General features: G+C 59.0%; 13 protein-coding genes across 13 annotated transcripts; 6 read left to right on the top strand and 7 right to left on the bottom strand.

The window, feature by feature from the left end:
- Positions 1-242: 242 nt before the first annotated feature.
- SPRG_19014 (hypothetical protein) lies at positions 243-2252 on the top strand (the record flags this gene model as incomplete). Its single annotated transcript, XM_012339823.1, has 6 exons — positions 243-311; positions 350-457; positions 514-728; positions 778-1321; positions 1446-1818; positions 1885-2252. 6 exons carry the CDS (start codon positions 243-245, stop codon positions 2250-2252), a joined length of 1677 nt encoding a protein of 558 aa, XP_012195213.1.
- Positions 2253-2389: 137 nt separating this feature from the next.
- SPRG_19013 (hypothetical protein) lies at positions 2390-2948 on the bottom strand (the record flags this gene model as incomplete). Its single annotated transcript, XM_012339822.1, has 2 exons — positions 2390-2400; positions 2450-2948. 2 exons carry the CDS (start codon positions 2946-2948, stop codon positions 2390-2392), a joined length of 510 nt encoding a protein of 169 aa, XP_012195212.1.
- Positions 2949-3411: 463 nt separating this feature from the next.
- SPRG_19012 (hypothetical protein) lies at positions 3412-4086 on the bottom strand (the record flags this gene model as incomplete). Its single annotated transcript, XM_012339821.1, has 1 exon — positions 3412-4086. One exon carries the CDS (start codon positions 4084-4086, stop codon positions 3412-3414), a length of 675 nt encoding a protein of 224 aa, XP_012195211.1.
- Positions 4087-4462: 376 nt separating this feature from the next.
- SPRG_01415 (hypothetical protein) lies at positions 4463-6092 on the top strand. Its single transcript, XM_012339632.1, has 7 exons — positions 4463-4613; positions 4659-4745; positions 4788-4891; positions 4941-5208; positions 5263-5381; positions 5428-5661; positions 5713-6092. Coding segments are annotated over exons 1-7 (1155 nt in total). The 5' UTR covers positions 4463-4612; the 3' UTR covers positions 6055-6092.
- A 27-nt stretch (positions 6093-6119) lies between these two features.
- SPRG_22070 (hypothetical protein) lies at positions 6120-6752 on the bottom strand (the record flags this gene model as incomplete). The annotated part of the gene is made up of 1 exon (XM_012339944.1): positions 6120-6752. One exon carries the CDS (start codon positions 6750-6752, stop codon positions 6120-6122), a length of 633 nt encoding a protein of 210 aa, XP_012195334.1.
- Positions 6753-6899: 147 nt separating this feature from the next.
- SPRG_01414 (methionyl-tRNA synthetase) lies at positions 6900-9057 on the top strand (the record flags this gene model as incomplete). The annotated part of the gene is made up of 9 exons (XM_012339631.1): positions 6900-7562; positions 7619-7703; positions 7759-7850; positions 7893-8087; positions 8134-8260; positions 8312-8451; positions 8500-8549; positions 8602-8741; positions 8792-9057. The coding sequence occupies 9 exons, from the start codon at positions 6900-6902 to the stop codon at positions 8962-8964; spliced, it is 1665 nt and encodes a 554-aa protein (XP_012195021.1). The 3' UTR covers positions 8965-9057.
- SPRG_19011 (hypothetical protein) lies at positions 9007-11191 on the bottom strand (the record flags this gene model as incomplete). Its single annotated transcript, XM_012339820.1, has 8 exons — positions 9007-9109; positions 9158-9291; positions 9338-9390; positions 9447-9465; positions 9520-9789; positions 9831-10415; positions 10461-10541; positions 10592-11191. The coding sequence occupies 8 exons, from the start codon at positions 11189-11191 to the stop codon at positions 9007-9009; spliced, it is 1845 nt and encodes a 614-aa protein (XP_012195210.1).
- Positions 11192-11405: 214 nt separating this feature from the next.
- SPRG_19010 (hypothetical protein) lies at positions 11406-12415 on the bottom strand (the record flags this gene model as incomplete). Its single annotated transcript, XM_012339819.1, has 2 exons — positions 11406-11502; positions 11796-12415. 2 exons carry the CDS (start codon positions 12413-12415, stop codon positions 11406-11408), a joined length of 717 nt encoding a protein of 238 aa, XP_012195209.1.
- A 368-nt stretch (positions 12416-12783) lies between these two features.
- SPRG_19009 (hypothetical protein) lies at positions 12784-13701 on the top strand (the record flags this gene model as incomplete). The annotated part of the gene is made up of 1 exon (XM_012339818.1): positions 12784-13701. One exon carries the CDS (start codon positions 12784-12786, stop codon positions 13699-13701), a length of 918 nt encoding a protein of 305 aa, XP_012195208.1.
- A 3269-nt stretch (positions 13702-16970) lies between these two features.
- SPRG_19008 (hypothetical protein) lies at positions 16971-18068 on the top strand (the record flags this gene model as incomplete). Its single annotated transcript, XM_012339817.1, has 1 exon — positions 16971-18068. The coding sequence occupies one exon, from the start codon at positions 16971-16973 to the stop codon at positions 18066-18068; it is 1098 nt and encodes a 365-aa protein (XP_012195207.1).
- A 405-nt stretch (positions 18069-18473) lies between these two features.
- SPRG_19007 (hypothetical protein) lies at positions 18474-19938 on the bottom strand (the record flags this gene model as incomplete). The annotated part of the gene is made up of 5 exons (XM_012339816.1): positions 18474-18762; positions 18816-18862; positions 18908-19168; positions 19217-19719; positions 19773-19938. The coding sequence occupies 5 exons, from the start codon at positions 19936-19938 to the stop codon at positions 18474-18476; spliced, it is 1266 nt and encodes a 421-aa protein (XP_012195206.1).
- A 350-nt stretch (positions 19939-20288) lies between these two features.
- SPRG_01413 (hypothetical protein) lies at positions 20289-23335 on the bottom strand. The gene is made up of 5 exons (XM_012339630.1): positions 22394-23335; positions 21377-22338; positions 20869-21325; positions 20653-20812; positions 20289-20603 (listed from the first exon to the last, which is right to left on the bottom strand). Exons 1-5 carry the CDS (start codon positions 23298-23300, stop codon positions 20366-20368), a joined length of 2724 nt encoding a protein of 907 aa, XP_012195020.1. The 5' UTR covers positions 23301-23335; the 3' UTR covers positions 20289-20365.
- Positions 23336-24326: 991 nt separating this feature from the next.
- SPRG_19006 (hypothetical protein) lies at positions 24327-25807 on the top strand (the record flags this gene model as incomplete). Its single annotated transcript, XM_012339815.1, has 2 exons — positions 24327-24515; positions 24569-25807. 2 exons carry the CDS (start codon positions 24327-24329, stop codon positions 25805-25807), a joined length of 1428 nt encoding a protein of 475 aa, XP_012195205.1.
- Positions 25808-26560: the final 753 nt, after the last annotated feature.

Here is a 26560-nt window from a genome sequence, read left to right as displayed (position 1 = left end):
TCAGCAAAACAAGAGACAAGCTCATTGGGAAGCCCGAGAGCGTGGCGCCGAGAGCGACGGCGCTCCCGACGGCTGGCTCGTTGCGCTCGCTCATTGCGCAAAAGCCCCCTCGGGTCGTGCCATTTGCCCCCGAGCCGACGATATCACCGTCGTCCAGCCAACAGTGCCACGACGACAACGATGCAACGACGGTCGCTACGTCGGAACCGATCGGACGCGCCCGCGCCAAGTCGGTGCGCGAGATGTTGACGAAGTCGATGCTGGAGCGCATTCCGCAGCTCCACGAACGCCGGTCGCGGCTTCTCGACCAAGTCGCGATGGGCCAGCGGCACAAAAAGTACTGTCGCAGTACCAGATCCGGCTCCGCTCGCACCGCTTGTCGGCGACGAGCACGCTTGTGATCTATGTGCCGTACTTGATCTACCCCACGAGCCGCTGGTATCGACTGTGGCGCCTCGTACGCATATGACATGTTGACCACCACAAGGACACTATTGGAGTTTACATACTTAGGTGCTCGTGCTCCTCACGTACTATCAGCTGGTGACGATTCCGTACGACGTGGCTTTTCTTCCGTGGGCCAACCCGCGCGACGACGCGATGGGTCTCCTGACCAATGCCCTCTTTGCCCTCGATCTCGTCATCAATTTGAACACGGCGGTCCGCGTCTCGGACGTGACCTTCATCACGACCCGGAAGCACATTGCGCGCATCTACTTTCATAGCTGGTTTACAGTCTACGATTGTCACGACTATATGTATACTAGAATGGACTAGGTTTGTCTCGGACGCACTCTCGATCGTGCCCTGGGACGTGCTCGTGCATGCGATGACGCACAACGGCAGCGACGTTCCGAGCTCGTTGGTGAGTGTTTTCAAACTCTTTCGACTGCCGCGCATTGTCCGCATGTACTCGCTGGTGCGGATTCTGCGCTTCCTCCGCGTGCCCGACGAATACAAGCGCTGGGTGCTCTACTCTCGCCACGCGCATTTGATTCGACTCTTGTCGCTCGTCGCGCTGTTTATGTTTTTGGTTCACCTCCTCGCTTGCGTCTGGTACAGCCTCGTCGTGCCCGAGCTCTGGATCGAGACGACGAGTTCAAGCTCCACGGACGGGTCGCTCCTCGATGCGTATACGCTGAGCGCCTACTATATTGTCACTACTGTCACGGGCCAATCCAACGTGCTCCAGACGAATGCACAGTATGTCTTTTCGGCCGTCATCATCATCCTCGGGTCGCTCTGGATCGCCGTTGTCTTTGGCAACGTGGGCAATTTGATTGCCAACTATTATGCCAACCACGACCTCTTTCAGCAAAAGGTATTGTATAGAAACACCGCGTCGAATGAGCAAGAAAGACGGGGCTGTTGGTGTAGATGGAGTCGCTTTTCGCGAGCATGACGCTGTTGCACTTGCCGATCGAGCTCCAAATCGCATCGTCGAGTACTACCAGACCATGTACGTCCGCCACGGCACGCTCAATGGCAAGCCGTTCCAATTCACAAAAGAGCTCTCGAAAAATCTCTCGGTCGAAGTCGGGCTCTTCCTACGCATGAACATGATTACGCGGTCCCCGATGTTCCAGCCGTGCAGCCCCGAGTTTGTCCAGGAGCTTGTCATGCAGCTCGGCTTTCAGGTCTACCTCGGCAACGACTACATTGTGGTGCGTGGCGAAGTCGGCAGCGAAATGTACTTTGTCCAAAACGGCATTTGCGAAATGCGCCAGCCCACGTTCATCGAGGCGTCGTTCCAACGCAAGGAGGTGGGCGGCGTCGACCTCAAGGCGTGCCGGACGCTGGAAGAAGGCGATCATTTTGGTACCATTTTAGATGTTGGATTTTGGATTTTTTTTGAATTTGGAGCTTATTTCACGACACGACTAGGGGAGCTGGCGCTGCTCATGAACGTCAAACATGCAGCCACGGTCAAGGCGGTCACATTCCTCGAGCTCTGCGTCTTGAGACGAGACGTCTTCTTAGCCGTCACGGACAAGTACTGTGACGACAAGACGGTCATTGAGAAATTCATTGTCGACAAGTACGACCCGGCCGTCATGGAGTCGCTGCTCGCAATCCAGAGCAACCCCAAGCAAGAGCACCAACGGTCGATTGTCGCCTACATCGAAAAGCTCACGGACCGACTCCACGACATGCAAGACGCGATGGATGTGATGCAAAACCAACTCTCGCTCCTCGAAACAAGTGGCGCCAAGCCGCCGCTTCGAAACAGTGCAAGCACATATTTATCCTAATGCAGAGGACCTTTCGTCGATATACGCGGTCGCGGCCACTTGGCCCCAGTGATTGAGCTCGTCCAGAATGTCGGGGTGGGGCGGCAGCAGCGACCACAAAAGGAGTTGTGGCAGTGAAAATGGAAAGCCCGTTCGAATCAAAGACGGACTAATGCTTGTCAAATGGTGTGCAAATGGCAGGGGAAAGACGTTGACACCAACGTGGTGATCCAGGGTTGGGACGAGCGACACGACGCACCCATCGATATGCCACGCGCCGCGGTGTGGCACGGATAAGTCGCGGCTGAGGTAGAAAGGAATGTGGCACGACGCCAAGAGCGCTTCGGCGAGGTCGTCGCGCGAACCAAACGTCGTGTGGAGGTCGACACCGGGCCGTGGCCACACTTGAGTGGTGGCGACCGTGAGCGGGAGGTGCGACGGGAGCGGCGATGGAAAGAGCTCGAGGATGTGACCTCGGACGTCGTCGCGCAACGACTGGTGTCGGTTAGGGGACCGCATCGCGAGCGCGGATTGACGCAGACGCTCCTCGACCGCATCGAGGGGCACGTCGCAGGCAAGGGCTGCCGCGACCAAGGCGCCGCCGGACGCCCCCGCGACGGAACTAGCGGGCGTCAAATGGCCGAGCTTCTGTAGCTGCTTGGCAACACCGACGTGGAAGGCGAGGAGGAAGCCGCAGCCGCCAAAGCTCACGTGCATCGTCGACACAGGACAAAAAGGCCACTGGCAATGGCCAATTAGAAATGAGGAAATGCAAAGTGGCGTGCACTTAGACACGCACGTGGCAGCACCAGAGCGCTTGTGGGGCTACGTGGGCTGACGGTCCATTGCTATCGCCGCACGAGCACAGTTGACGACCACGCAAGTCAAAGGAACTAGAGAAATAAAGCATGTATGCTGTCGAAAGCGAACATAAAGCCAAGCAACTCCACTTGCGGTATCAAATTGTCGTTTCTGCGTCGACAGTCGTGCTACAAACAAGGCTGCAAGATTTCGGATGGATTGGCTCGTTCGACTTTGAATAAGAGGGACCGAATGGAGTGGGTTTGTACTGGATCGAAACAATGCCCTTTTGTTGGGTTATATGCATTCTACTAGTATACATGTCCTGGCTTATATATCGCATTCTAATAGTCTACATGGCCTGGACTACAATATTTCGCTACGACAGAGTAGTGGTAGCGTGCCACGACTGCGCAGCCAAGTCGCCCCACTCGACGAGCTCTCTTAGCACCGCATGACTCGGCGGCGAGAGCGCCCAATGCAGCAGTTGCAACTTGGAGTACGGGAATGCCGATAACAGCGACGGCGAAATGCCTCGGGTGTCCATCGGAAACGGGCTCACGCCAATGGCATCGGGCATGTTGGGCACGAGGGAGAAGGCGCCACCGTCCACGTAATAGGCACCGCGGTACCTGCACGCAAAGTCGCCATTGAGGTAAAACGGAATGTGGCACGACGCGAGGAGCGCGTCTCGCAAGTCTTCGCGGGACGTGAAGCGTGTCAAGTGGCATTCCTGGACGCGTGGCCAAATCTGCGCGGTCGTGACGACAAGGTTCTTGCTCGGCAGCGGCGTCGTTGGAAGGACACTGTCGACTTGCTCGCGGACAATGTCGGCAAGAAACTGGTGGCGTCGCGCTTGGTCTGCGGCGTCCACCAGCTTGTCAAAGACCGTGTCGAGTGAAATGCCGTACGCGAGCGCGGTAGCCAACAGCGCGCCACCCGACGCGCCGGCGAATCGACTCGACGCGTTCAAGACACCGCGTTTCTGAAGCTGCTTGGCGACGCCGACGTGGAAGGCGAGGAGGAAGCCGCAGCCGCCAAAGCTCACGTGCATGCTGCAGAATGGACACGGCAAGGTTGGACCGTCGCGATGGCCAATGAATGAGCCGACACACGGACACGGACCTCGTGGGACAGCAAGCATATGATGCGCGTCGGGGAACGGCCAGTGCAACTTCAAGGTGGTGGCGGAAGCGTCCTTTCTTGGTGTGCTCATGGCATGCTGCACACGCGAGCGCGTCAACCTTGCGCTCACGGTGGCTGGCGGCCCTTGGTCGGGCTCGGAGGACGCATTCTATTAGTCAGTAGTGCATTTAGTCGTTCAGCATGGTGATTGACCCTTCTTGGTCAACTCATATTGAATGTAATGGGTCACCAAAGGGCAAACCTCTCAAATTCGATACTGGACCCAGATCTGGCAAACGCGAACGCCCGGAGTTTGACGTCATTTCCAGAGCCGCCTGCCCCATGACAACAACCACGGTCGACGCAACCTTTGAGGCCTCGGCCATTCGCCACTTCCAGGAGATCCTGCGCTTCCCGACCGTCAGCGGCACGGGCGCCCAGGGCGCGTACGACCAAGTACCTCGCGACGTCATGAAGCATGGCCTGTCTGACGCTTCCTAGTGTGCTGCCTGGCTCGTCGACTACCTTGGCGAGCTCAGTCTCAAGGCACACGTCTTTTCGCCCGTCGCTGGCAAGCCCATCGTCTTGGTACATTAGCGTAGCCGGCATCGGCCTACATGGATTGTGTAGGCGACATGGCGGGCGAGGACCCGACGCTGCCAGGCGTCCTTCTCAACTCGCACTACGATGTCGTGCCCGTCATGCGCGAGAGCTGGAACTACGACCCGTTTGGCGTACGCCTCTTATCTCGGACGCTCTCACTGTATGCCAATTGCGTGCTAGGCGGAGATCCGTGACGATGGCTTCATCGTCGGCCGGGGCACGCAGGACATGAAGAGCGTGTGCATCCAGTATCTGGAAGCCGTCCGTCTCCTGAAAGCATCGGGCTTTGTGCCTGCGCGCAACGTGCACTTGTGCTTTGTACCGGACGAGGAAATTGGCGGTGTCGACGGCATGGGCGCGTTCCTCAAGTCGCCCGAGTACAAGGCGATCACGCCACTGGCGATCGCACTCGACGAAGGCCTCGCCAACCCGACCGAGAAGTTTACAGGTACTGCGTGATTTTACGGCACGCTCTTGCTCGCTGTAACAAGTCCATGTCTAGTCTTTTATGGCGAGCGGACGCCGTGGTGGATCTACGTCAAGGCCGAGGGGCCGACGGGGCACGGGTCGCGCTTCATTGAGAACACGGCCACGTCCAAGCTCATTGCGATCTGCAACAAGGTAGGATCCTCGAACGCTCCACGTCCTTTCTCGACCGATGATGTAGGCGCTGGCGTTTCGCGACGACCAGGAGAAGGCGCTCGGTGCATCCTGCGGCTGCAAGCATGGCGACATGAAGAAGAAGAAGCTCGGCGACGTCACGACCATCAACCTCACGGTGCTCAAGGCTGGTGTGTCCATGGACAATGGCGCGACGTACTCGCTCAATGTCATTCCGACCGAGGCGACGGCCGGTTTTGACATTCGCATCTCGCCCAACGCCGACCTCGCGGAGTTCCATGTACGTCGCCGCCTCGATGTTACCTAAGAACGCTCACAAGTACGATTGTAGGCGATGCTGGATGCATGGTGCGCGGCCGACGGCGTCTCGTGGTCGTACGTCGGCGCGCCGCTGCATGAGCACCATGTGACGTCGGTCGACGCGGAGACGAACCCGCTCTGCGCGCGGTTCCTCGAGACGTGCAAGGACCTCGGTATGGACGTCGAGCTCGACGTGTTTCCTGCGGCGACCGACAGCCGCTTTCTGCGCCAGATTGGTGTGCCGGCGCTGGGCTTCTCGCCCATGAACAAGACCGAGATTTTGCTCCACGAGCACAACGAAATGCTGCACAAGGACACGTTTCTGAAGGGCATTTACATTTACCGCGATCTGTTCACGCGCCTCTTGGCCTAAGTCTCTGCGACACGAAAAGCGATTTTTGTGGTGTCGGATTCGTGCGTTAGTCGACAGAGCGCTTGCTAGTCGTCGTCGTGGCTGCTCAGCATCGACGCGTCGCTGAGACCATCGACGTCGCTCTCGTAGCTCAACGAGCGGGCGCGCTTGCGGGCGGTCGGTGTAGTGTGGGTGGGAAGGCGCCGGTGGAGGTACAAGGGGAGGTTTTGGCACGCGATATAGGACGATGGCGACGACAGCAGCGGGTGTTGGTGTGCACTCTCGGGCGTCGACGTGATCTCGCTCGCAATCTGTCGGAGGTACGATGGGAATGGGTACGCCATACGGGGCACATGCAGCATCTCGAGCTCGCCTTCGTATGAGTAGTCCCGCAAGGTCTCTTGGCGCGCCGACTCATCCTCGGACTCGGTGTCGGCGACCTCGTCGTCGTCGCCGTGCCGGGCCGTCTTGCGCTTCCGGACGCCTTCGCGGAAGACGCTTAGCGGCTCGTCGTCCGTGGACGTGCCATCCTCGGAGACATCGTCCGTCTTGGGCGTGCTTGGCGCCGTATCCGAGCCCATCTCAGCAGATTCGATGCTCTTGGAGTAGCCCGAGTCCACGTCGCTGTCATGGCCACTCGCGGCGCCGTCCGACGACGAGAAGGCCGACATGGTGCGATTGCTGTCGAGTTGCTGGATCCGCCCGTTCTCAAAGGCCATTGGCCAAAACCGTGCCCCAGCGCTCGTTGCACACCAATCCGCAAACGCGATTTCGTGATAATACGTATATTTCAACCAATGCCCTGCTTGTGTGAGGGGCGAAGTTCGAAGATGCAGCACTCGCAGTTTCGCCAAGCAGCAAGAAGAATGTGGCGCCGGTCCTTCGCGGCAACCGCGTCCATGGTCCCTGGCAATGTGCAAGCACGACCTCGCTATCTGCAATCGCGCTTGGCAACGACCAAGACGATCACGACGCCCATCTACTACGTCAACGCAGCCCCGCACCTCGGCCACCTCCACTCGACTGTCATGGCCGATGCGCTCTCGCGCTGGTTCCAGTTCGCCGGCCACAAAACGCTCTTCTCGACGGGCACGGATGAGCACGGGCTCAAGGTGCAGCAAGCGGCCGAGCGCGCAGGCAAGCCCACTGCGGCCTTTTGCGACGACGTCGCGACGACGTTCCAGGCCATGTGTGCGCGGGGCGATGTGGCCTACGACCGCTTTGTGCGCACGACCGAGCCCGAGCACAAGGCGACCGTCCAGAGCCTTTGGAAGACGCTGGTTGCCAACGATGCCATCTACCTCGGCCAGCACGAAGCGTGGTATTGCGTCTCGGACGAGTCGTTCTTGACCGAGATGCAAGTCGAGGAGAACGCCGACGGCAAAATGGTCTCCAAGGAGAGCGGGCACCCCGTCGAGCTCGTAAAGGAAGAAAACTACAAGTTTCGCCTCTCTGCGTACCAGGACGCGCTCCTAACGTGGCTTGACGCCAACCCCGACGTCGTCCAGCCAAAGTCCCGCTTCAACGAGGTTCGCTCGATATATTATATCCTTCCTTTGTCGCTCACATCGATGCCTCCACGTAGGTGCGCTCGATGGTCGCCGGCGGCCTCCACGACGTGTCAGTCTCGCGCCTCCGTGAGAAGATCCAGTGGGCAATTCCGGTGCCGGGTATGCGCGTCATCTGCCTTCCGACGCCAGCCAATCGATAACGTCTCGTGCATAGACGACGAGAACCACTCGGTGTATGTCTGGCTCGATGCGCTGAGCAACTACTTGACGTGTGCCGGGTACCCCGATCCGGAAAAGCTCGCCGAGGTAGACGCCACAACGTATTATTGATGGCTCATCGCCGACTAGAACTGGCCCGCCAGTTACCACATTGTGGGCAAGGACATTATCAAATTCCACGCGATCTACTGGCCGGCCTTCCTGCTCGCGGCCAACTTGGCGCTGCCGAAGCGCATCGTTGCGCATGCCCATTGGACTGTCGACAACGTCAAGATGTCCAAGAGCCTCGGCAACGTGGTCGAGCCCAACGCCATTATCAACACCGTAGTCCACTGCTTCACCCTCGCACGCTGGCTGAGCGACTTGGTAGTTTGGTGTCGACGCCGTCCGGTATTTTCTGCTTCGGGAAGGCGTCTTGACCGACGACGGCGACTTCAACGAGGAGCTCTTGAAGAACCGTGTCAACAGCGAAGTCGCCGACACCCTTGGCAACCTCGGTACGTCGTCATCATTTTTGCTGCACGAAAGGACGTTCGAGGACACGATAGTGATTCGCAGCACGACGCTTGCGTTCGTGCCCAATGGCATCGTGCCCACGGGGGCGGACTACTCGGCCAGCGATTTGGAGCTCATTGCGGCCATGGACGCCATGGTTGATGCGACGCAAGCCTACTACGAAAAGCCCGACGTACGCTGCGATTGATGGGTCCATCGAGGCCACTTATTGAGTTTTTAGTTTTCGATGGCGATCCGGTCCGTCATGTTTTTCCTTTACGACATCAACCGGTATGTGATACGTTTAACAGTCTCATTCGACCGCGTACTACATATATTGTAGCAACTTTTCCAACAATGAACCGTGGGTCGTGGCCAAAGAGCTCAAGGACCCGAGTGGCTTGACGACCGACGAGATTGTCGCCAAGCAGCGCTTTCTTGACAATACGATGCTCCTCTCCATGGAGGCGGCGCGCCTCAGTGGTACGCGCCCTGCGTTTGTACTTGGTTTGAACGATCCCTTGTGTGTCTAGCGCTCTTGCTGCTGCCCGTGATTCCGTCGACGGCGACCGGCATCCTCGACTACCTCAATGTCCCGCATGCGCAGCGCACGCTCGCGCACGCCAAGTTTGGCCAGTCGACGTACGGTCCGATTCGCAACGCCAAGGCCAAAGTCAAGTTTGTGCCTTTCCAGAAGCTGCCGTAGAGTCCTCTTGGCCAAAGACGTGGGTAGAGTTCATAGAGACGATTACATAAAGCCAGCGTCCGCGAGGCTATTGACAAATAGGACATTTTCTTGGCGGTTGGCGTTCTTCGCGAGTCGAAAGAGCTCGGCGCTGGGCTTCCGGATGCTACCATGGAAAAACATGAGGCCCGCCCTCGACTTGATACGTTGATACGTTTCCAGTCGGTGCCGAAGCATCATTTGCTGGTTTTTCTCGGGCACGAGCGCTTTGCGCCGGCGGCCGACCGTCGTCGTCGACGTGTACCGTACGTTTTGACAGCTAAGGGCATCGACGATCGCGCGGTGGATCTAATGGTGTATTTGAGTCGGTCGTGTGCAGCGCGTCGACAACGACCTTGCGAAACTTTTGGAAACAGATGAGTCCATGCTCGATCGTTGGCATCGACTCTTCGTAGCCGAAAATGTCTTTGGTGACCAAGAAAAAGCAGGCAGGCGCGGTTGACCTTCGGCCAGCGCGAACGCCTAGTGCACATCGTATCTATCAATCTTTCAACGCGCGCTTGATACGATCGATACCTGACGGTACGTGGCGTAGTTGTTGTCTTGGGCGCAAATGTTTTTGAGGCACTCGAACCGATCGTTTTGAGCTTGCGGAAGGAGGTCCCACGTCGTCTTGAGCTGCTGGATGCAGGGTGCTTTCAAGCCCGTGATGACTTCGAAGAGCGTGTTGAAGTTGTGCAGTTGGTGGCACGCCTCGGCGACATCAATAAAGTACGCGATCATCTTGGCGCGCTGCTTGGCTTGCAGTTTCGGGTGCAAGATTTCACTCGAGACCCACCCTGCACGCTACACGCACACGTAAGCCACGCATAGAATGCTTTGTCTACCGCATCGAAAAGCTCGATCAAGGCAAGCACGTTGGGCGAATCCATGTGCTTGTTGGCGCTCGTCCAGTTCTTATTGGTGAGCTCACGCGGCTGGATCTTGAGGTACCGGTACTCCTCCAGGAGCGTGAGCTGCTCCGCGGCTTCTTGCGCCGAGATGCCACTCAACGGCTCGGACCGCGAGACGCTCATATACTTGCCTTTCTCTCTCGTGCTGTCCGACTGCGACCGTGTGAGGGGACCGAACGAGCTGCTGTGGCTGCTTGCGCTCGAGAGCAGCATGGCCGCATCGACGCCATACTGCGAGCTGCCAGTTGTCATGCCCCGTGCCAGCGTCGGGACCTTGGTCGATGGCTCTTTTGTCGAGTCGGACGAGCTACGCGTGAGCATCGGTGCGCCCGAGGTCGATGCGGGCGCCGGGGCCGACCGCGAGAGCGCGTCAACGGCCATGGACACGCCATCGTCTTCGTTGCCGAGGTCCAAGGGCGACGGCATATCGTATGGCCGAGAGCCTTGCTGTGGCGTCTCGTGGTGCTTGAGCTGCTGTCGCAACATAGTCGACGCCTTTAGGATCTTGCCGACAACGTGCTAGCAGCGTGGCCATGAGATCGTGAGCACGTGAATGGAACGTACGAGCATGGTCTCGGCATGGCGCACGATCGATGGAATCGGCGACGTCTTTCGAATGTCTTCGAGGAACAAGAAGAGCTTTTTCTACGCACATCCATGGTGCCACCGTAGGATCGGAGATCGGATTCGGTTACCTGCGCCTTGCGGTCGTCCGACAAGTCGGCTTCAATGTAGCCCGACTCGCGGATCCAGAATTTGAGCACGCTCATCGCACGCATGATCGAGATGTTGGCTTCGGCCTGGGTGTTGACGTCAATGGCCTCGTTGGACGGAATCGAGAAGCGCTCTTCATCGGCGTTGGTCGGGTCGCACTCGATCGACGACGGGTTCATGAGCTTCATCGCAGCCTTGTAGCGCTTGATGAGCTTCTTGACAAACTCGTATGCGGTCGAGTGGCAGCGGTACGTGAGGAGAAAGCCGTCGCGGAACTCGGTGTCGTAATGATGCGCGTCCGTGAGCTTGGCCACGAGGCGCCCGAGCGACGCGTGCGAGATCTCGCGCCGGGCGTTGCTGATGCCACGCGTCGGCGTCTCGTAGATGACCGATGGCAGCTTCTTCTTCGCATGCATCGTCTCGTCGTTGGGGTCGCCGGCGCGGACGCGGTCTTCGGTCACAACGACCGAGGCCAGCAGCGCCGACCATTGACCGCTATTGAAGGAGCCGAGCATGCTGTCGTTGGTGCCATCGACCTTCCTGCTGCTTGCGTCGACGAGCTTCGTCGCCGTCGCATCCATCCTGGGGGTTAGCTCAAATGCAAAACTTGGGACGCCAGGCCAATATCCGGATGACTCACACGCCCATACCTCCTTTTGGCAGAGCGTCATCCGGATACGACCGTGGGATTTATACCGGCCCAGGTGCCCGATACAAACACCAAGTCACGACTCGGCGGCTACTCGCGCAAGCTGGTCGGGCCGATCCAGCTCCGGCCTCGCCTGCCATGTAGTTCTATAAGTACGCGTTGAGGCCACCGCCGAGACGACTGCGTCGACACCAGGTAGAGAGACGCTTCGGCGGTGGTCGGTGCGACGACTTGGTGCGATTGCTTGCGAGTGCGATGTAGGGTGACACACCTCTTCCTATCATCAGGTGGTTCTTGAAGCTGCACGGAGCCTCCAAGCTCTGGCTTTGTGATGCTGGACCATACTACACGGTGTGCTGTGGTGCCTAGGCTTTAAGCGTCGCACGAAGTAGCAAGCAAGCCTATTGAAATGATGGGAACGGCAAGACGACGACGATGGCTTCGATCATTATTGTCTTCTGCCTGTTTTCGCCAGGTGCGTGTCCATAATGGTGCGAGCATTCACATCGTGGCCAGGTAAGGCCACCTGAACGGACCGAAGCTCGCGGACCATTTGGACAAAGGTCGGTCGCGGGACGTCCATGGCGCCCATGTGGAGCTTGTACTCCATCGACATGCCGAGGTCCCAGAGCTGGAAGCCGTGGACGTGGAGGTAGCTTCCGAGTGCTTGCAGCTGCATTGTGCCAGCGCCATTCGCACCCGGTCGGACGAAACCCGTGAGGCTCGTGTACATGGCGCCGTTGGTGTAGCCGAGCTCGCCAGCAACGAGGACGTCGCCTCGCCAGAGCTCGGCGCTGTGTAATCGGACTTGATGGCCTTGGTCCGAGACTGTGATGCCGGGCAGCAAGCCGCGGAAGCCTTGGACGACCTCTGGGTACAGCCATGCGACGCCGTGCTGCTCGTGGCAGCCGCGGACCACCGCGTCGAACGCCGTGTTGAACTTGAGCGTGTAGTCCTTGGCCTTCTTGCGCACGCTTTTCGAGATGTGGAATGCGGCGGGATCGAGAATGCAGCGCTCCATGTGGAGCTTTGGCAGCAAGTACACGGTCCGCGCCTGCTGCGTCGCGATCGGGAGGAAGCCTTCGTACATGATGAGCGCGAGGTAGAGCGGCTGGAAGCAGCGCGAGACCCAGAAATCTTCATGCGAGTGGTGCATGTATGGGCGCAGCTGCTGTGGTACAAACTCTTCGTCGGGGCTCATCGGCCGCCGGGCCATGCTCGTCGACGTTGGAATCGTCGTCGGGAATTTGCGGACTGCGACCGCAGCGCGACGCCGGATGCCACTTGATTGTTATCCGACGTTGATAATACCGGATAATGGCCTCGTTTTCCGGTATTTCGATTTGAAATCTGGCCAGCCCCTCGTCTCGTATATTAATATACATTCAATGCACACTATGTATTTGGCATTTGTAGTCCACATAAAATGTAGGGTTTATATGTCCGAGGTACGCGCGGTTGGAATAAAATTACACCGACCCGGGACCCAGACGCGCGAAAGAAGACGAGGAAGAAGAAGATCGCATGGACGCGATGGACGAGCGGCCGATCGTCGTCGCCCTCGGGTCGCTTCCGCCCCATGTAGATGGACCCGTCATGGGCTACGTCAAGGTTCGGATCAAGGTCCGCGCCGATGGGCCATGGCTCGCCCGCGTGCGATGGTGGGGCGCCATGGCCATGCACGAGAAGGGCGATCTGCTCCGTGAGGGGCAGACGCTGGCGTTCCCCGTCCATGTCTCCCGCGACCGCTTTGCGAGGTACCTTGCCGACATGGGACCGCTGCGGCTGGACGTCGTCGACAAGGCGACGCATCAGGTCGTCGGGCGCGCCGAGGTTCCCTTGAGCCTCGCTGAGATGGAAACACCCGGTCTCGAGAAGGAAGCGCCCATCGTGCGCAAGTCGACGTTCCAAGTACGAGGTGTGCTGCAGCTCTCAGCAACGCTCTTGTGGGGCGAGAATGATACGCCGATCCCAATTGCATCCGCGGTCACCGTGCGCAGGAACCGCGATCTCGTGCTGCCAACGCGACTCGTTCCTACGCATAATAGCAGCTCGAGAACACCATCGACCGACAACTCGGACACGTACGAACATGTGTACGAAAAGGACAAGTACGACCATCAACCCGCGCGACGAGAGCCGTCGCCCGTCACGTCTCGCCTCGATGCGCTCGTCAAGAAGGGCGAAGCGCTCAAGAAGGCGATGCAGCAAGCCATCAACGCGCCGATCGAAACAAATCTCGCAACGCAGCACGATGTAGCCACGGTGCTCGCGACCGCCAAGAGCCTTGGCCCCGACGACGCTCCCAGCTACTCGTGGCGCACCCTCGTTGACCAGTACACCAAAGATGACTCTTGTTTCTTCAAGCACTGGCCTCGCCACGCCGCCCAGCGCTTGGGCCACCACCCATACCTGCCATTGCAAGAGCACCCGAGCCCTTGACGCAGCTCGATCTCGAGTGTGGACTCTACGTGTCCCACGTGGATGGACTCGTCGTCTCACATGGTTGCACGAGCCTACGCATCTCGGCCAAGATGCCATGGTCTTCGGCTGTCGCAAGCATCCAGAAGCATGTGCGTGGCCCTCGAGTGCGTCGTTGCTACGTGACCCTTTGTACCCGAGGACCTGTGGACGAAATGCACGTGGCCGCTGTGCGCGCCAAGACAGTGGTACGTGCATCAATTGCTGCTGTTGGCCTGATTTTCACGCAGGTGCTCGAAGTATGGCAGCAAGCGCAAGCAACCACGCTCGTGGGGCTTGTCAAGCTACCATTGCACATCGTCCAAGAGTATGTATCACATCGACGGCTTGGAGCTCTCATTACTACGGGTGTAGAAACGACGCGGGATTGGTTTTGGATGTCATTTTTGACGGCGACGCCCCGATCGTCAACCTCTTTGACGCTGCCATTGTTGGTCACGTGGCATGTCAACTTGCCGTGGGCTCCTCCTTGCAGGTAGGGTACTATTGCGACCGCCAACGCTAAATCCAACGACGTGACATGGCAACTAGATTGATGCATGGCTTGCACGATTCAGATGTGTCGTGCGACTTCAATCACTGTACCGTGGATGGTGTGTCCGCAAGCACTGCAAACCAACACCGCCGCCACTGTCGTTGGCAGACAAGCAGATGGCAGCTCGTGTGCTCCAGCGAGCCTTTCGTGCTTGGCGATCACGAGCACCAGAACCCGCACCAAACGCTTGGGCGTGGGAAAGCCTCACTTTCACAGACAACTCCACGCCCGACAAGTTCAAGCTGGCCGTAGACGTGACGCCTACAAATGCCAAAGAGAAAGCCGTGGTCGCAACGCCACCGAGTGACGACGTCAGCGAGCCGCGATCGGCCTTGAACGACGCCGTGCTTGAGTTACTCGATGCGATCGAAGGGGATGGCCTCGATACCATTGGCTTCAATGACAATGAGCCACACGCTGTTTTTTCCGACACGACGCGTGAAGAGAACGTCGCGCCACCGCCGTCCTTCTTTGACGACGCGGATGCAGCCATTGCTCTCTTGAACCCAAAGACGCAGCCTCCTCTCGACGAAAGCCTCGACAGGGCTTCTTCCGTCCCGAAGAGCCGCGACGACGACGCTTCCGTCAACCCGCTACCAGACACGAGCGCCATGTACCACAAATGGAGGCTGTCGTTGCGCGAGCCTTTTGGTGGCAGCAAAGCTTCAGGCCTTGGCTGCGAGCTCCGGTACACGTTCGATGATGCTGCGTGCTCCATGTGGTGGGATGCCACGAACGCCTCGTGGAGCTCCGTGAACGAGCACGTTGGCCGATCTTCCTCCGTCACTCTCGATTTCGAGCTGTGGTGGCAGCCAAGCATGACGTCGGTACTGCGTTGCATTGGTCGTGCGCACATCGTCCTCGATGCGGCGGCGCTCCCCGACACGGTGCCGATCCAATGGGACTTGACGCACTTTCAAGCCCGCGCCCCCTCTCTTCCGTTGCATGTCGTGCATTCGCTCGAGGCGTCCGAGCCGAGTGCTGGCGCTATTCTCGAGGCCAAGACGACGTCATCCAAATTGCTACCCGCCACATCGATGCTCTCGGTGCGCATTGGTTGCTTCCAGCTCGCATCTGCGTCCGTGTCCAGTGTTCAAGTGCAGTGCGCGCTCTGTGTCGGCGATGTTATTCACGACGACGCCGCCGCGGTGGCGTTTGACACGGAAAAGGGCAAGTGGATGTCGCGTCAGCTCTCGCCGCTCCTCGCACCGACATCACAGTACACGTTTCAGGAGCACGTGACTATCCATGCTGCACTACTCGAGAGCATGGCGGTCGACGATGTGGTCCTCGACGTGTGGCACGTCGCATCCGGAAAAGACCTCGCGTACCTTGGCGCTGTCGCGATCCCGCTAGCATCTCTTCTCTTTCGGACGCAAGGCATTGACGGTGTGTTTCCACTCCTTCGAGGTGCTACACTTGCATCGACCTCGCATTGGACATGGCATGACGCGTCACCTAGATGGTGTGTACCACGGTCGCGCTCAAGTTCACATAGTTTTTAATCACGGCAATGGGCGCGTTTCGGCTTTTGCCCCAGCACCCCCGACAGTGCTGACACCAGCGCCTGAGCCCCGACCCCGTGCTGTGGAAATGACGCGCCACGATCCGTTACCCCGTCCCACGCCGGCGGTCGTCACCGACGACGAGATGCCTTTTACCAAGCCAATGGTTGTGCAAGCGGAACCTCGCGAGCTGGACAACACCAACCTTGAAAACGACGTTGTTGTATGTCGACACATTATTCATCTATCACATGCGATGATGATATATGTATAGGTATCAATTCTACAAGCACGCCACTTGGACCTGCAAGACCACGATGCCATGTCGCTCATGGCGAGCGTTCAAGTCGAGTGGGGTTCTTTGCGTCAGGTATAATCAAACTCATACACCCATTGGTATAAATGCGGGTGCGACGTAGACCACCAATCAAGTGCCCGTGACCTCCGCGCTCGCATTTGACTTTTCGTGCAGTGCCAACTTTGAGCTCCAGCGAGAGGCACCACTAGTGTTTGCACTGTGGCTGCACGATGCGTCGTCGTTCGAGTCGCCGCGGCGCCTTGGTCAAGCTGTCGTAGACCTGTCGCTCTTGAAATGGACACCCGAAGTGTGCGGCTGGTACCACATTGTCGATGCCACGCAACAGTACCGCGTATAAAGAGCAAACGCGTTGTGTGTAAGTCTCATTAGACATACTGTTTTGTAGGGCCAACTCCACCTTCGCATTCAGAAGACGACCCTCGGGCGTGTGGAGACGGACGTTGTAGCAGTGCCACCTGCCGCCGTGTCTACCGACGTCGAGACCGACTCGTGGCGACTGCTCCAGAAAGTACAACGCGATCTCGCCGACATTGATCAACGACTCAACCACGTCATGATCGTGTTGCCGGAAGAAGCGTCGCCGCAACGATCGCCACCTGCTTCACCGTTAGAGTCGCCGTCACCGTCAGAGCTACCGTCACCGTCAGCGTCACCGTCACCGTCAGAGCCACCGTCAGCGTCACCGTCACCGTCAGCGTCACCGTCACGATTGTCGCTAGCGTCACCAATACCGTCACCAGAACCATCACCAACTGCGTCGCCACCAGCGTTACCATCGACGTCACCACGAGGGTTGCGACAAACGTCGCCCCCGGCTTCGGAGGCCGCAGAAGACGACCACGTTGTCCGTGCTCACTGGAGCGACTCCGAGATGGAGTTTGACATGACGGCTCTCGACGTACACACAAACGGAATGAACGACATGTTGGACGGCTTTGAAGCCTTCGATGCGACTGGCGACATGGCTAGCAAGACTGCGCTCGTCGATGACGAAGGCTTCGGCAACAACGACGTGGCCGTGCTACCCGACGCTCCCGCCGATGGCTCGGAGGGATCCAGCGATGACGTCGACTTGTCAGCACTCAGTGTGTTTGCCCCGCCAACATCCGAAGCTCGACAAGACGATGTGCTAGAGGACGAGTGCGACACACTCATGAAATCCGTCGTGCACGACGTTTCGAACACACCGGTGGCGTCAGAGGACGAAGACGATGACTACGAGGCGTTGGCAGCGTTGCTGGCCCCTCCCATCGAGAGCGCGCCTGCATCACCCGTGGCCGATCTGGACTTGTGCATGTGGTCTGGCAGCAGCCACCCAGCGTCCGAAAGGTCCCACGCCATCGGCGACGATGTCCTCAAGACGGTTCTGGAGACAATGCAAGATATCAAGCTGCAACTGGCCGCACTCACTTCCTTGTCGACACCGAGCTGCTCGGCATGCGCAAGCCCCGTCAAGCCATCACCGCCACTTCTGGTAGAGCGTACCGACCCGGCAACGGATGTCGTACCTGTGCAGCTCAATCTGACGGAGCAGCCGGATGCGGGTAAAGCGTCAACTGATCCAGAGAAGGCGACGACGCTACCTGGAGACAGCGCGCCACACGACGCCACGCCGGTGGTGCCTGCGGTAGTGCGAGAGAAGATGGTTGCTGACACACTGCAGCCATCGAAAGAGCACGTCTACATCGAGACAACTGGCGCAATTGAGGCCGAGCCGTCGCCGAAGCGACCGCCAAGCTCGTCGTCCGACGGCTTGCGAAAAAGATCGTTGCGCTGGAGACTCCGGCGTCTTCAGAGGCCCACGCCGATGTCTCGACTCCAGCTTCCAAAGATGTGTGCACACCGCAGACGCCGACGCTGTCCATTGCAGACCAGCTCTCGCGTCTGGTACAGCGTTTGGATGAGCCACTGCCACGGTTGCCCACACGTCGTGCGTCCGAGGACTTGGCTGCCGAGATTGCACGGCTGACACACCGTGCTCAGGAAACCACTCCCAACATCGTAGCTGATATACCCGCTGCCGTCACACGCGAGCCGCCTCGTCGCTCGACAGCCCGACCCGTACCTTTGGACATTCCGTCTGTGTTTCGCACCGCCAAGCCCTTGCGACGAAGTCCTGCCAAGCCGCTGGCGCTGGACTCGGAGACGGAGCGCATCGCCAAGATCATGCGGGGCAGTCTTTCGTACTGGCTCGAAGTCGACTCAAGCGACGACGACGGCATATAGAGCACACCAGGTACGCGTTAATGTGTCGAGTAAAACGGGGATTTCACCACGCGGTCATACTCGTCGCGCGCCGATGTGTCGCTCAGCACTGCATACGCTGTCGCAATCGCCTTGAACTGTTCGTCGGCATCCGCACTCTTGCGCTTGTCTACATCCATATTTGTACCGCAAGGTACTTTTCATAGCCGTCACCTGGGTGTAGTCGCAGCGCGCATCGGTGGTACGCCTTCTTGACTTCGTCCATCGATGCAGCGGGCGAAATCCCCAACGTCGTGTAATAGTCGACAAGGGGTGTCGTCGCGAGCCATGGTGTCGCCTTGGGTCCACTCGTGGGCTCTCTTGTTGACGCTTGTGACTTCAAGTAGCGCAGCTGGTCGCGCGGCGCCAGGTTGGAAGGGGCGCTGGTCCGGAAAAAGACGCTGGCATACGACGGACGTCTACGAGCCACGCTCTTCACATCTTTTTTAGACCAAGGATCGGGACGGTGTACTTGTTGGCCTTGTCTGCTGCTCGTTGCTCCTTGTAGACGAGGTGCTGCTACTCCCAGGGTCTATTGTCGTGAACCGAACGATTGGGTGGTACCAACTTGGCCGTCTCGAGCTGCACACGTGCACTTCGAAGACGGACATGGCTCAGCGCGTGGTTGGGCTGCAGGCGAAGACACGACTCTGCGTCACGAATCGCGTCCATCTCTTTTCCTGGTACGCCCAAGAAGGCCCCCGAGCGCTCATACAAGACGCTCGCTTGGTACAGCGCATTCTCTGTCTCAAGACCCAAGCATGTCGTCAAGATGTCGATGGCCGCGGCATAGTGGCCGCCTTTGACGAGCGCGACGCCTTGCGCCTACACTCACCACATATGCATGTCGTTCGTTACCGGGTGGCGACACACCCGAAGCGACTGCATGCGCTGGAGCTGGTCGAGGTACAGGCGCGACGTGGGCGAGTGGCGGCCAGGTGGCATTTTCTGCAGCACGGCAATGGCTGCATCGAGACTACCCACATGACTCTGCGCTCGCGCGTTCGCGACGAGCAAGTTGGTGTCGGAGGCCACAAGTGGAAACGGAAGCCAGGCCAGAAACACGACAAGACTCTCGTACGCTTTGGTGGCCACGAGCACAGCGGTCTTGAGGTACAAGGCTTCCGGCGAGGCCGGCGACGTCGACAGGACGCTGTCCATGGCCTCGATCAACGCGTGCATACCATCATCCATGGGCGGGTGCGCGACATCGAGGGCCCTTCGAACCGTCTCGCACGCCCGCTCGTGCTGGCGAGAAAGCACGAGGATGCGCTTGACACGCTCCGTGTCCTGGGACGCGCCAACCCGCTGGGCGCAGGATCGCGCTTTGGCGAATCGACCAAGGAAGAGATACATTTCGGCACACGGCAGCCATTCTACGTTGCCTCGTCAGCAACAAAGAGGGTAGTATGTACAATCGCGCTAGTACCGCGGCCAAGGCTCGGGTGGGGCACCACGACGAGCCCAAGGCAGAGCTCGTAGCATTCGAGGAAGAGCTCGAGCGCCTTGCGGTTCCCCGCGACGCGGACAAGGTCGGTCGAGAACTGGATGCGCGCAAAGAGGTCGACGTAGACACGCGCGGGCGTTCGCGCCATCGTGTCTTCTTGAAAGACCGCGACACTGAAAAACTACCGCGTGCTATGAGCGTACTACGGGACAAGAAGAGGCATCTCGGCCACCTTGGCCACGTCGTCAGCACCGAGGCCGACGACATCAATCGGCGGCAAGTGGAGCTGTCGAGATGCGATCCCACGCGCAGTGTTGTCGGGGTCGGTGGCTGGCGTCGACGCTGGTTGGGCTACTGTCGGACTCTTGGCACGACTCGGAGACATTGGCACAAACTGTCGAGAGTCTTTACACCACCGAATGCGCACATTATTGTCATCATGGGGCATCCCAACGATGCTGGACGACTCCCGCATGAAGGATGGAAGATGATGATGATGTGGGTATGGTACGTGCATATATATATTTATGTGGGTGGTTACGACATCGTTACGACAGCTATGAGCACGGGAGGTCTTATCGCATTTTGACGCGAATGTCGTGGGCAATGTCGGCGAGCACGGGGAAGAGCGCGTTCATGCTGTCCGAGATGAGCTGGAGGAAAAACTGCTCGGCTTGCTCGTCCGTGAGATCGAGGCGGAAGCGTTCTTCGACCTTGGCAAGGACCGTTTGCGGGTCGTTGGTGTAGCCTTCAATCCCCGCGTCCACCATCAAGTGGAGCAGGTTGAGGATCATGGGTGCACTCTTGCGCAACCTAGCAGCGACACATCACATTGTGTACCATCGACAAGAGAGATGCAAACCAGTTGTAGGCTTGGCAGCAGAGGGTCTCAAACTTGTTGTAGTGCTCGCTCTTGGTGCCGCCCATGCCTTCGACCATTTCTTTAGTGAGCTTGAAGGGCGGCGGGAACGGCTTCGGGTCGGCCCCAAAGATAAAGCCAAAGTCGATGTGGAAGAGGTGGCCTTGGCTCTTCATCATTACGTTCTCCAAGTGCCGGTCGCCAATGCCGAGAATGTACGAAAGACGCACGAGCCAGCGAGCGACCGCACGTACGTATTGATGGCCTCGAGTGCAATCCCTTCGTACCCGCTTGGGTCCGGGTTGTGCGCGCGGAGAAACGCCTGGATCGTCTTGTAGTTGGAGATGACGCCCGAGACCGGATACGAGTCGTTGACAAACATCATGAGACCCGCGGACGGCGACGTGGCGAGAATCTGATACGACACGAGCTTCAGATCCAGATTCACCTTCTTGAGAAGCCGGTCCATGAGGCTAAACATTTGCATGACGAGCTGATCCTGGCGCAAGTCGTCGCCGTTCTTGATCATGACCTTGTACGCCGGTCCGTCTTTGTCCCGGCGGAGACCCAGAAAACGATTCGACGTCATCGACGTGAGCGGCGGTGGCGCTGTAAACGACGACGGGCCCGAGTTGAGCACGCTAAGCGACTCGCGCAGCGACGTGGCTTCCGTGTCCTACGCAATCAAGCATGACAACACAAGACAATATGAGACACTGTCCGATACCTCGGCGACGTCGGCTTCGACGAGAACAGTGGTGAAGTCCAACACACACGGGTACATGGCACTCTTGAACATCTTGGCTGACGTCGGCACGATGCCCGAGAGATGGATCGACGGGTCCAGCGGCAGTCGAATGTGCACGCCTTTGGGCCACGCCATCTGCTTGAGGTACTGCTTGAGCTTCTCTTCTTTCGCGTCCTTCTTGCCTTTTTCATCGCGGGCGCGCAAGTGCAGCGCCATGATGCGGTTCATGTACTCGTTCTGGGTCTGGAGCATGTTGAGGATCGCCATGCCATCGTCCGACTCGCGCATCTGCGCGAGCATGCGCTCGAGGATCCGGGTAAACATGTCACCGTCGCGAACATCCGAGACCTCGACTTGAAGGTACCAGTAGAAGAAATTGGCCATCTTGAAGTGCTTGCACGCGCGGGAAATGAGGAATCGCGCGAGCGGTCCGAGCGACGCTTCGTGGCGCCGTTCGTACCGAAGTGCTTGCACGAGCTGCAAGAGAAAGTCGAGGAGCTCTTCGTTGCGCGCCTTATCGAGCGCGGCGACCGCAAAATGACGCACGAGGTCGCTTCGAAACTCCTTGCGAGGCCCGAGGAGCTTGAGTGCATCGGCGACATCGATCTCGGTCCACGCCGTGAGCAGCTCCGACGTGAGCGTCACCTCGGTCTCGTCGAGCCAATCCACACTGAGGAGGAACTTGACGATCGCCTTGCGATTCTCGACGAGCGTGTAGCGGAACTTCCACAACAGATCCTTCTCGTCGTTCTTGAGGTGGTCGTTCGACGACCCGAGAAGCTTGTCGATGCGGAACTTCTCTTCGCGGTTGGGCTTCAAATTTGGGTCAATGGAGCCGCGGAGAATGTCGCGCGCGAGCTTGCGGTACTTGCGCTCGGCCGGGTTGTCCTCGGCGAGGTCCGGGTCCCACACTGCGACAAGGGCCGAGTCGGCCGTGTTGTCTACGCCATACACATACGAATAAGAGGCAGAGACAGATAGGACTTTTGTTGCTACCAATGCGACTCAGCGACCGAGGATGGGCAGCCGGCGTCTCGCCGGCCAGCGACGCGGGCGGGCGCGTCCCTGCGTCGCCATACAGGTTGGCGTTGCGGATCGGGTACGGCTCTTCTTCGTAGACGACGGGATGGCCAAAGTACGGGAGGTCGATCCAAAGACAGGGTTCGTTGCGCACATGAATGTACGACGGGAACTCTTCCTTCGGGCCCGGGCACTCGGCGTTGCTGCGCATGCGCGCAATGCGGCGGTTCGTAATGCGGTCGACCCAGTCGAGGCGTGGCATCTCGTGGCGGTCGTAGCGCTCCTTGAGCTTATCGAGGCGGAAGCACTCCATTTGTCGCGTGACAATCTCGGCTTGGTTGTCGTGCTCATAGTCGGACGGCGTCGACGTGCGCACGTCGGGGTCGGCGGCGACGCGCGGCCAGACGCGGAGGCAGAGCGCGCCGTCCTTGAGCAGGCCATTGCGCGCAAAGAGAGGCACGGTCGTGCCACCGACGGGCACTTCGCCGACGCCCCAGATCGTGAGCGCAATGACCGCGTTGCGCGGAAGGTCGCGAAACTTGACGGGCAGCGTGATCCACTCGTTCCAGTACAAGCACGACGCGCTGACCTTGCTCGGGCTCTTGGTGCAGATGGGCATCGTGTGCATGGGCAGCCCGTCGGCAAAGATCTGCGCGCTCACAAAGAGCTCGTTCATCGGCGAGTTTTGCAGCTCGGACGCCGAGCCCATGGCTTGCACGAGCTCCGGCGCCGGGAAGAGCTCATGGCCGCCAACCCGGTCGCGCCCATGCATCAGCTGCTGCGGAGGCATGTCCACATACGAGAGGAGGAAGGTCACCTCGACGTCGACGGCGCTGCTCAGGTAGTACTTGTACTCGGAGAACGCGCTCGCGTCGGCCGCCATCCTGCGTCGACCGAATTACACTTCGCCGCGGTAGGAATTCCGGATATATCTCCGACGGCATATGTATCCGGATTGGCTAATCGCACGCACCTATGCGAGGCCACGGCGCAGGGTTCATCCACGCGTGGTTCCTCGCGCGGTCTGTCGATAAGAAGATGCAAAGGTGTGATCGTCGACAACACGATGGACGCAATGGCCTTGCCTCGCCGTATCTGTGGTGGCCAGAAGCGCCAAGCGTCGGGTGTGCGGGGTCATAAAAGGCAAAGGGGCGTGTGGATAGCGGCAGCACATTACTCACGATTTTGCAACAGCCGCGCCGTTGCTGTGGACAGGCATGGGACGGGGACCTGAACGACGATGCAGACGAAGAATGTCGCGGGCAATATGCACGAACGGCATGGGAACGCAGACATGGCACGACGATCCCATGTGCAAGAGAGCGTCACGGGTCAGCTTCAAGAACACAGAGTGCCAAATTCGGCACGGGCGTGGGAGGATAACGCTTCGCGAAAAGCTAGACAAGTCCAGGGGGCAATGCACGTGTCGCACAGCCTGCGCGGATGGTATACATGGCGATCAACGCGTCCATCAGGTTCGAGTCTTCTCTACGGCTTACGGCTGGTGCGGCCAAAATGCCGGTTCTAGAAACACGCCACTCGCACTGGAATCGGCGCTGTTTCTGGATCCGGTACCTCACTTGGATTGTGTATGCAGGGCGAAAAAAAGCACCGGCGGCAGAGCGACCCAATCCGATGCCGATTTCCAACCAAGACCAGAGCCAATCAAGGCGCATCTGGATTGGAACGATTCCGATTGGCTGTTTTTTTCGCATAAAGTAGCTTTGGATTGGTCAAAATTGATCGGCGCGGTCGCTTCTGCGCTGCGAAATGTGCCATGTAATTCGTAGTAACCAAAGACGGCGCGCTCTGATTGGCTGGCTTCCTCGGACATTCAAGGCAGTCAGCTACCGAGGGCTCATTTTTACGTGTGACTGGAAGGATGAACAAGCAGCCGAGCGTGACCAGCATGGTGCAGCCGGCGCTCTCCCGGGGCGCGTCCGTCGAGATGGACGCGACCGCGCTCAACAAGGGCAACGTCATCGTCCTCGAGGCGCTGCGGTCACAAGAGTCGTGGGTCTCGGACTCGGAGCGGAAGCGCTGCCACATTTGCAATAAGAACTTCAGCGCGTTTCGACGAAAGCACCACTGCCGCGTGGTACGCTCGCCATCTCTATCGATGACCACCGTCTCATGATCATCATCCACTAGTGTGGCGAGATTGTCTGCAGCCCTTGCGCGCTCAAGAAGCAGCTCATGCTCCCCAGCGTCGGCCAAACCGAAGCCCGCGTCTGTGTACAGTGTGTCATGGGCTTTGCCAACCCACCTGGCGAGGGCTCTGGCGTCGCGCCGTCGCCGGCCACTGTCGCGTCGGCCGCGCCGCATGGCTTTAGCAGCTCTGCCTCGGAGCACTCGCTCTCGCGCGGCCACTACCACAGCACCAGCGGCCGGACGCACTCGATGAACTCGCCGCTCACGCCGATCGAGCTGCCGACGACCAGCACGCCGTGCGACTACCCGCTCGATTTTGACTGGGAGCATGCGTGGCCCAAGCCGCCGGCCTGCGCCGACGAGGCCGACCGCCTCGAGGACCTGTACAGCTATGACATTCTCGACACGCCCCAAGACGACGTGTTTGATATCATCTGCGACCTCGCATCGAAAGCGCTCAACTGCTCGATTGCTGGCGTCAGCTTTATCGACGAGACGCGGCAGTGGTTCAAGTCGAGCGTTGGCCTGATCCAAGAGGAGATTCCCCGCAACGTTTCGTTCTGCGCCCACGTCGTCTACACCAAGGAGCCGATCCTTGTGGCCGACACGTCCCTCGACAAGCGCTTTGACCGGAATCCGCTCGTGACGGGCCGCGCTGGCATCCGCTTCTACGCGGCGGCGCCCATCATCTGTCCTGGCACCGGCCGCGTCCTCGGTACAGTGTTTGTGTTTGACGTCGCCGCCCGGACGCGCGACCCGGGTGATGTCGGGACCCTCGAGAAGCTGGCGCAGGTCGTCATGAAGAACCTCGAAGACCGCAAGCTCGCAGCGGCGTCCATGGAGCGTCCGTCTGGTGCGACCGACCGGTCCTCGGTGCTGACCAACAACTCGTCGGTCGCTGCGTCCGAGCAAGTGCCGTCCGAGCCTGCGCCGGTGGTTCCTGCGGCGCCTGTCACTCCTGCTGCCGACGTGCCCCCGCCGGCACCGGAAGCCGCGCTCGTGTCGACCACGGGCGAGACCGCCGTGGCTGCGTCGGCGGCCGGTGCGCCGGCCCCCAAGATGGAGACGATGCTCATGGATTTGCTGAGCCGCACGACGGTGACGCAGCAGCAGCTCGCGAGTCAGCAAGGCAATATGTTTGCGACCATCAACTCGCACGGTAGTCAGATCAACAAGTTGGCCGACGCAGTCGCCCGCATGGAGGCCAAGCTCATGGCCGACGAAGCCAAGAAGGCATGATCCGCAACTACCCTCTGCATGTACTAGAGTATATACCAACTATAACAATATTAGCCCTACGTCGCCTGGATACTTCATACTATCGAGCAAACAGCAACCTCTAGAGTAGGATAGGCGGTCGCGACGGCTTGCGAAACGTTGCGGTAGCTTGCCGAAGAAGCCGTTGCAATATGGCGGACGTCTGGTCCTGCCCGATCAGACTTCGCGTATACATGCCCGCTCGCGGCAAGAGTCATCGCCGGGTGTGTGGGATTTCACAATGGCGGCGTGAAAATCACGTGAAAAATCGACGCAGGTTGGCGCAAGGGTGTTGGCGCGGTCGGCAAACACCGAGTTGAAGTCGGTTGCCCGTCACTGGATACTGGTTGCCGCTCGAAAATTACCGTGTTGTGAAGAAGCCGCTCCCGTGCTAGTAGGTGCGCGCTAGTACCTTGGGCCAGGTGGATCGTCGAAGGTGCTCGGCAAGCAGCCATTATTATGATGGGGGCACCCGTCGCAGCGACGCACGCACGCGTGGATGGGCCAGCTACATCGCCTTGAGACGCTTCTTGAGTCATTGCGTGCGTGAGGAGTAAGGTGTGCATAAAATTGCGTTGCCGCAATCTTCTACCGGTGGGGATGAGGGCAAGAGTATGATGTCGACCAGCACAGAGTGCGTTTGAGTGGTGGAGAAAGACGCATTTACCAGGTACACGTATACACAAATCGGACTCATCGGTGCGATGCCGTGACGACAAGTCCAGTGCGCTCGCG

This window comes from Saprolegnia parasitica, assembly GCF_000151545.1.
Source record: "Saprolegnia parasitica CBS 223.65 unplaced genomic scaffold supercont2.3, whole genome shotgun sequence".
Classification (NCBI taxonomy): domain Eukaryota; phylum Oomycota; class Saprolegniomycetes; order Saprolegniales; family Saprolegniaceae; genus Saprolegnia; species Saprolegnia parasitica.
Note: the sequence above shows the minus strand (reverse complement) of the source record. Positions and strands in the feature narration are given on the sequence as shown.